This window comes from Typopeltis vanoorti, chromosome 1, assembly GCF_054136105.1.
Source record: "Typopeltis vanoorti isolate ZY-2024b chromosome 1, IOZ_Tvanoo_1.0, whole genome shotgun sequence".
NCBI lineage: Eukaryota > Metazoa > Arthropoda > Arachnida > Uropygi > Thelyphonidae > Typopeltis > Typopeltis vanoorti.
In genome coordinates this window covers 184,838,220-184,846,753 of record NC_143549.1, presented here as the reverse complement: position 1 = coordinate 184,846,753, position 8,534 = coordinate 184,838,220, and the positions used below count along the sequence as shown (strand labels likewise).

The 8,534-nt window shown below is 31.6% G+C and overlaps 1 protein-coding gene across 1 annotated transcript in view; it reads right to left on the bottom strand.

Annotated features, from left to right (window-relative positions):
* Positions 1-1,675: 1,675 nt before the first annotated feature.
* Positions 1,676-8,534, bottom strand: part of alpha-Man-Ib (alpha-Mannosidase class I b) — a 268,163-nt gene continuing 261,304 nt past the window's right edge. The window contains exon 10 of the mRNA XM_090400333.1: positions 1,676-8,236. Coding sequence (XP_090256459.1) covers positions 7,904-8,236 — 333 coding nt within the window. The 3' untranslated portion in view covers positions 1,676-7,903. The remainder of the gene's footprint in view (positions 8,237-8,534) is intronic.

Below are 8,534 nucleotides of genomic sequence, written 5' to 3'. Positions count from 1 at the left end.
TGGCTCCAATATATACGAACGATATCCAGTCCTGTAGTAACTAGAGGAATTAGACTCATAAGTCACACTCTGAAGATAGAGGAAAGGTTAGCTGATAAAAAAAATTGCAAGACTTAGTGTCAATTAGTGAAAAGCAATTTGGGTTTATGTCCAGCTATGAAACAACTGATGCTATCTTCACTCTAGGACAGGTCATAGGACGATACTAGGAAAGCAACACAGAACCTTTTCTGGTCATCATTGATTGGGAATTTTGATAGTCTCCCCCCCCCCCCCACCTCCAAAAGAGAGAGAGATGGAGAAGCATAAGGAAGAAAATAATCCCATAAAAGTATGTGCATATTGTAGAAAACATGTATGATGATAGCAAAACAAGAGCGAGATTTGGAGTAGGAATCTCTGAAAAATTTCCCAGTAAAAGTAGGGGTTCATTAAGGGTTAGCTGTCTTATTTGTCATGCTATGTGTTAACAGACGGTAAGGACTTTATCATCCTGGATGATGATGTGGTGATTTGAAGTCTGAGCAGGAAGTAGAAGAAAGACTTGAACAGTGGAGGAAAGCTTTGGAAGGTAGTGGGTTGAGGATCAGCAGAAACAAGGCAGAGTATCTGTCTTGTAGTGAAGCAGCAGGAAGTATAACATTAAAGGATAGAGATATATCACAATTGTCTAGGTTCACATATCTAGGATCGTGTGTCCAAAGTGATGGATCCAATCAGGGTGGATAAACTGCAAGGTTTTAGGTATCTTGTGTGATACAAAAGTGTCTAGCAAGTTAAAAAGGAAAGATCTACAAAATGGTAATAAGACAAGCACTGACGTAGCAGACATGGCAGATGACCAAAAGATGAGACAAGAGAATGGATGTAGCTGATATGAGAATGAGACTTGCAAATCGTACGATGAGATCGGATAAAATCTAAAACTCATTGATCTGTGGGATAAGGAAATCAAGACTATGATGGTTTGGTCATGTTATGTAGCAAGACAGAAGACTACATGGGAAAGAGTGCTGGAGATGAAGCCACCAGGCAAAACCTAAATAATGATGACTAGACAGCTTGAGAGATCTTGGACCTTCAACTAGAAGGGAATATGGCCTTGACAGAACTGAATGGAGAAAGCTGATCTGTTGCAGTGACTCCACCTGAAGCAGAAGACTATTATATTTGATAATTATTTTTAGAGTTATATATTTGCAAGAAAATGTTAAATTGATATTATTAAGTAATATGAATATCCTATGACAGCTGTTTCAGAACTGGGCTGGATACTTAAACTTTTTGAAACTGAGTTTTTGGTACTTTGCTCAGCTCTGAACTCTCTGAAAAGGGAAAAAAAAAATCCACAAAGTAAATGAAAATTATACTAAACTTTACAAAGGAAGGCATATATGAGTTGATTTTTTTTTTTTACAACTAGCTGCAATGAATTATGCATAGATCATCCATCATTTGTGAAGTTTTAACATGTGAATGTTATATAATCTTGAATTAGCTGTTACTGCTAAACAACTTACCTTTTTATGTATGTAACTTTTAAGATACCCCCCCACACACACACACAAGTTTCCATGTGTAAAATTTTTCCATGATGTTTCCTTCAACTCTGAGAAAACAATTCATTTAAAAATATTGTGTGTGTGCTATCAATGTACAAGAATAACCACAGATAATCAGATGACTAAACTTTATTAAAAAAATAACAATTATATTTCATCTTTAAAAACTTGATCAGATAAACATTTTTAACACTGGACAATTCAAGTTTGAATTTCACTTTCAAGATGTTAAAAAAAATGATTTAAAATGTGATATTTTAGCTATCAGTGATAGTATGATTTCCATTTGTAGTTGCATATATAACAACTACAAATAGAAATCACACCTTCATAGAACTTGTGTATCAAACCTGTATAGGTAAGTCTCCCAAAGTCATTACAAATATCATTATAATTAAACTAAGTAACAATAATGCCATCTAAATATTTTCTATATAGTCAACCTGTTTAAATTCATTGCTGGATAACTAGCAACTTCTACATCTTTCTTGTTCTCTGATTTCAGATGTTTCTGAAATTCAGTTATTAACATATCAAGCTCAATATGATAAAGTATAATCATATTGAATCACATTCAATAGGCTTAAAAGGATATGCCTAATCATATCCTTTGTTTCTTTGTAGTTGGAACAGTGTTCATGAAGAAAGAATAATATAGAATAATAGAAGCAAAAAATAATAAACAATACCCTTTCTTTACATGGTATATACGAGCAGAACCTACTGTTGCCATGAGATAATATCACATCTATTTTAAACAAATTAGATTTTTATTACTGATATAAACACGAGTAGAAAGTAACAGTTTTTAATGCATCAACAGATTACCATAAAAAATAAAATAGTACAGTGTACTGCATGGGAATTATCTTTTACATGATATTCTATCTAGATTAGTTTTCATAAGATTATAAAGGAGTCAAAGAATTTATTTGCAGTTTATTATTATTATTATTATTTGACTGATTCAACTGCTGAACATGCGCACAACTGTAAATATGAATTCTCACTGTTATTTAAGTGAGATGCATTTTGACTAATTAGTCATACTGCTGAAATGAATTATCTATGTGAACAAGACCACTATGTGCAATAAGAAATGCATGCAAGTTTTGAGTACTGAAGATGCAGCACATATAGAAATTCATCTACAATTTAAAGTACAATTTGCAATGGTGTTTTAGGAAACAGCAAAAGTATATCAAAGAAAATTCACATGTTTAAAAATGACTGAACAACACTGAAAAGAATGATCAGGGTGCCAGTCAATGACTGATGAGCAACTGAAATGTTAGTGCATTTATTCTCAAGAACAAAAGGATGACTAATGATAAACAACAAACCAACTACAGATTAGTCATAGTGCTGCTTTAAACGGCTATCTTTTGGTCAGCAATCAATTGGAAATGGAGGCAGTGTATATGGCTTGTTTCCTGATATATAGAAAAAAAATTTCCTTGCTGGACCAATTATATTCTGAACCAGGACTATCTTGGGAAATAATGCACCCAAGATTTTTGACTTACTTTGCACATTTATTACACTGGAAGAAACAATTTATTTACCCCCCCCCCCCAAAAAAAAGCAATATTGTATTTATGCTTTTGGATAGAATTATAATATGGCTGAGATAGGAGAATTACTGTTGCATGCTGCAGGCAATACTTCATTCCCCACACTTTAGTTGACTACTCGCATAAGTGTTTTAGGAGTTTAAGTAAAATTTTACTGAAGTACATGTCAAAAAGTAGAATCAGAAAAATATTAGTAAAATTGTTTTTTGAACACTAAGAGCATCTTTCTTTCAACATATGAAAACTGAACCCAGGAAAACACTGACAATCAGTGTTTTTAAATATGTTAAACAGGAGTGAAAAATTTATTAGAGAATTATATTTGCCATTTCTCTAGTTGTTTGAAGGAACTTTATTTCTAGAAAAGAAAATGAAAACAGAATAAAGTTAAAAATAGGAGCAAAAAATTATCAAAAAAAAAAAGACCTGGCCACATGCTGAAGGAAAAAACTATGCATGCTGTAATATAATGATACAAAGGAAACATTAAAAATTAGAAACATTAAAATGTAATTTTGATGTACATGTCAAAATTACAATTTGCAATAATGCTGCTCTGGCTAGCTGTAATTTAATCAAATTCGGGATTTGAGATGCACCCAAATATCTCCATGTGTTCAATTTTGATTTAAACTGACATTTTTACTGGTACAATATGGCAATAAAATTCAAACGTAATAATTCCATATCAGCTAGGTGAATGTGGAATTTAATGAAATTTGGTATTTAGAATCTCAAAAGTTTGTTGAGTTATTGCAATTCTGGTTTCATTTAAATCAATTTTAGCAGAAAAATTAGGCAAACCAAAACTATCTAGAGTATATAAGCCAAAAATTTATTAAATGAACTTTTCCAAGACAATTTGTGCCTTTCAGGACAGTTCTCATGAAAACACTCAAGATTCTACTCTGATAATTTGAGTGTGTAGGTCACCTGCAGAAGTCTGCTAATATTAATAAGATTTCCTCTCCTCCTGGTTATATTTTTATTGGCAAAATGATTTAAATGATAACAGTAACTTCTCCCCTGTCTTCATGTAATTTAATAAAATTTGATATTTAGGATCACAATTAAAATCTCTCACCTTAAATGATTATTTTAATAGTTAAAATTAGGGAAAAAATTATGACAATGATATATATGTCAAAAATAGCCCTGTATTCAACATTTTGATAATGAATGTATGGTAATATCACTATATATATCTCTTCTTGTCTTCTATTTTAATGTTTATTGAGCCAAATAGCCTGTTATAGCCAAGTTAGCTGGCTATCCTTAATCCAATTTTAATTAGGTAAAACACTGACAATCAGTTCAAAGTGTTTTTAAATGTCAAAGAGGAGTGAAAAATTTATTAGAGAATTATATTTGCCATTTCTCTAGTTGTTTGAAGGAACTTTATTTGTAGAAAAGAAAATGAAAACAGAATAAAGCTAAAAATAGGAGCAAAAAATTATCCAAAAAAGAAAAGACTTGGCCACATGTGCATGAGCTGCATGCACATGTTCTGTGGCCATTTTAAGAAGGGAAGGAAAAAAAAAAAAATTGCCATTTCAGCCATCATCTTAACTAGACAAACTGTTATAAATTTTCCTAGCATCCTAGTAGATCAGATGTGAATCCAAATGTATCAAACCAAAGGACATATTCTAACCATACTATGGAGGCACTTCAAATTGTTAATAAAGAATAACAAACTAAAGACTTTTTTTTTTCTGCAGTAAACAAAGATATGGTGAAATAAAGTGAATACTCACTAACATTGCGTAGGCTTCTTTGGAGATAAGACATGCTAAGAATGTTTTGTGGTATTTTTCCACATCACATAAACTATTTTTTATTTTCTCAACTAGTTTCAACTCTGTAGCCCAACTGGAAGAATGACAGTACACCATTTGATTGGAAAAAGCCTGATTTCAATTCTCATCATGACAAGAGAAATCTTTATATGGACTTTTTCAACTGAAAGTGAGTTAACCGATCTCATATGGAGGTAGGTTTTTTTCTCACAGAAACTCAGGTTTTTCATCCTGCATGCAATTTGCAGACAAAAAATACTGTTGATGGTGGTGGTGATGGACGCTAGATGGCATTGATGGTAGTTGTGTGTAGTAGGTGAATTAAGTAATAGGGGAGATGGTGAGATGTGTGTGTGTAGTGGAGCAGAGTGGAGTACTCTCCCACAATGAGTCTTTGGACTCCTTGGAGGTGTCATGTAATAATAATACTAATTACATGCATAAACTAAAAAAAACTAGAAAATAAGTAATAATAGTTTACAACTCTAGTGAAAATCTTTGAACAAGATTAAATGATGGAAAGTATGCATTTGCTATTATGCTGACTGCTGGTTCATGGGTTACTGTATACACTAATGAAGACCAAACTATGTAAAATCAACCCTTGTTTATTGTTGCACTGTAAGGGATGTTTCATAATTTCAGCTGATTCTTTGAATGCGCTTGAGAAAAAAACGACAATCTATGTGGAGCATTTTTGTTTGTTGCAATGTCACTTGATGTTTTGTTTCTATTTTATGTGTTATCAGCCCCAATTTGCATCTTCTTTCATTCTCAACGTCTTTGAAATGTTCTGATCGATGTACCTCTCCAGATCTGCACTGTCTGTCCTATGTAATGTAAACCATAACTAAAGCTGACCTTATAGACACCTGGTTGATAGGAACCATTGTGAACCATTTCCTAAACTGCACAAACAAAACTTGCCATTGAGACCTACTGTTGATGAAAGATACTCTCCAACTTCTTAGCTATCAAAATATCTAGGCGAAAACCTAATAAGTCCTTAACTTACACTTTACACAAAATGTTCTTTACATTTTATGTAAAGAACATACACGTCACAGAAAACATCAAAGACATCACAAAGGTTCCTACTGATATTCTTGCACGCATGGACATAGTAAATCTTTTCACCAATGTTATAACAAACCATCCAACTACTACAAGATAGCTTTCCATAGACACAGCACATCTCTTCAAATACTGCATCAATAATACATTTTTCAAATTTCAAGACTGTTTTGAATAGAAGACTAGCAATGGGCTCTCTCTCTCTGTTCTTAGCTGACGTATTCTTGGAGTGGTTTGAAAAAAATAGCCTGACCTAAAATTTAGCAAAGATACGTTGATGATATTTTTATCATCTGGCCCAGTTAGAAGATTTTGTCATATCATACCTCAACAACCTTCATCCTTGAATTGAAGTAAAAAAAAAAAAAATGCACTCAATTTCTCAGTCTATAAGATGCTAACAAACACAGGACATTATCTACATGCCACATCTCATCACTATCCAGTGCAAAAAATAGGCATCATCTGTTCCTCATGTGATAGCGCCTACAGAATTTTCACCAACATAAATAAAAGGAACAAAACACTACAATAACTGAATTCAGTCCTACCAAGAAATGGGTACAACAGTACATAAATAAAAAAAATTAAAATTTTACTTCAACCTCCAAAATAAGATGAATAAGAAAACCAAGACATTAGAGCAATAGCCCTATCATATAAACAATCAGTCACAGATAAAATAGTAAGGAAAATGCTTTGCTAACAAAACTTAAAGATTACCTTCTACCCAATCAACAAGATCTCTAATCACCCAAAACATCCTAAACCTCTGCATCTACCACTTAAAGAAACTAGTTGTCTACATGATATGTTATGTAAACCACAACTACAACTTAAGATAGAAGGCAGATCTGGAGAGGTATGGCAATCAGAACATTTCAAAGACACTGAGAACGAAAGAAGACACAAATTAGGGCTGGCAGTGCATACATACAGAAACAAAACATCAAGTAGCATTTTGCAATAAACAAAAATGCTCCACATAAATTATAATTTTTTTTTCTCAAGAGTATTCAAAAAATAAGATGAAATGATGAAACATCTTCTACAGTGCAACAAAAAAAAAAAAAAAAGGGATGATTTCACATCAAGTTTGGTCTTTGTTTCATCATGACGCACTAGTATCTACCAGTAGTATACAGCAACCCATGAGCCAGCATAATAGCAAATGCCCACTTTCCATTATTTAATCTTGTTCAAATATTTTCACTAGAGTTGTTAACTATTATTATTTCCTAGTTTTTTTAGTTTATTCATGTAATTATTCTCATGAAATGAAAGAAGAATTTTCACAAAACTAGTCAAGAAAATCTATTTTTTTAATTTATTTATATTTTTTTTTTTGTTGGGAAAAATACTGGAAAACATTTCCTAGCATGAATTCTCATTATTAAAGATACTTTTTCTTTAATAAGAAATTATCCTTACTGATTACTGTTAACACTTATAAAAGCTTATCACCAAATCTAATATCATATTCGTTTTGTCTTTAATGTGTTTTGCAAAGTTTGCTTTTCAACAGCTTCTTGCATCCATGTATGTACAAGTGTGTGTGTGTAGCAGATACATGATTTCCCTTCTTCATTTTGCATAAAATGCAAATAAAAACTGATCAATCAAAGAGAAATTAGTTACATATTATATATATATATATATATATATATATATTGGGCAGCATTTTTTTGATTCCAGTTGATCTACTTATGTACCAAAATTAAGAATACTCTTAGAGCTAGTTAAATCATTCTTATATATGAACACACCGGTCTATTATACATGCATGTTTTCATATACAAGAAACTGTACAAATGTGAGTTCATCAACGTACATAAAATTATATTAGGAAAATTTACATAAACTGTACATTTTTGAACAGTACTACTCAGCATTTTCAGGATGAATAGATAGGCAGCAAATGTGCTTCAGTATTAAATATGTATTTATCTATAGAGTACTGTTGTTGATTGTCACTAAACAACAGAAACAAATATTTCAGAGTTTCTGCAAGGAAAAAACTTTCCATCATATCACGTGGTTTTATCAATAAAGGATTACGAACATCTCCTATGCTTGTATACCCTCCACCTTTCACTTTAGTATACTTTTCAAAGGCTTGAAATATTTGCCATCCCCATTCTCGATACGTCTCATTATGAGTCAGATGATAGAGATACCATAGACTTTCAACAGTCTCAGGACGTAGAAGGTTATGAACATCTGTGCTCTGAAATGCAATATAGTGCATTTTAAAATAATTTCAAAATCATACATATATCTTATTTTTTCTGTTTAATTTTAAACAAATTTGTTTTTTTAATGTTTAAACTTCAGACAAAATTTAAAACTAAAATTTTAAATCAAATTAAAATTTTAATTTGATTTTCAAAATTTAATTTTGAAAATCAAAATATACTGATAAAAAATATTTCAGCAGTGAAGCATTGAAAAAAATATTAATAAAAGCCCAATATATGAATGAATATATTGCAATTTTTTAACTGGACGAAATTCCTTAATGTTTT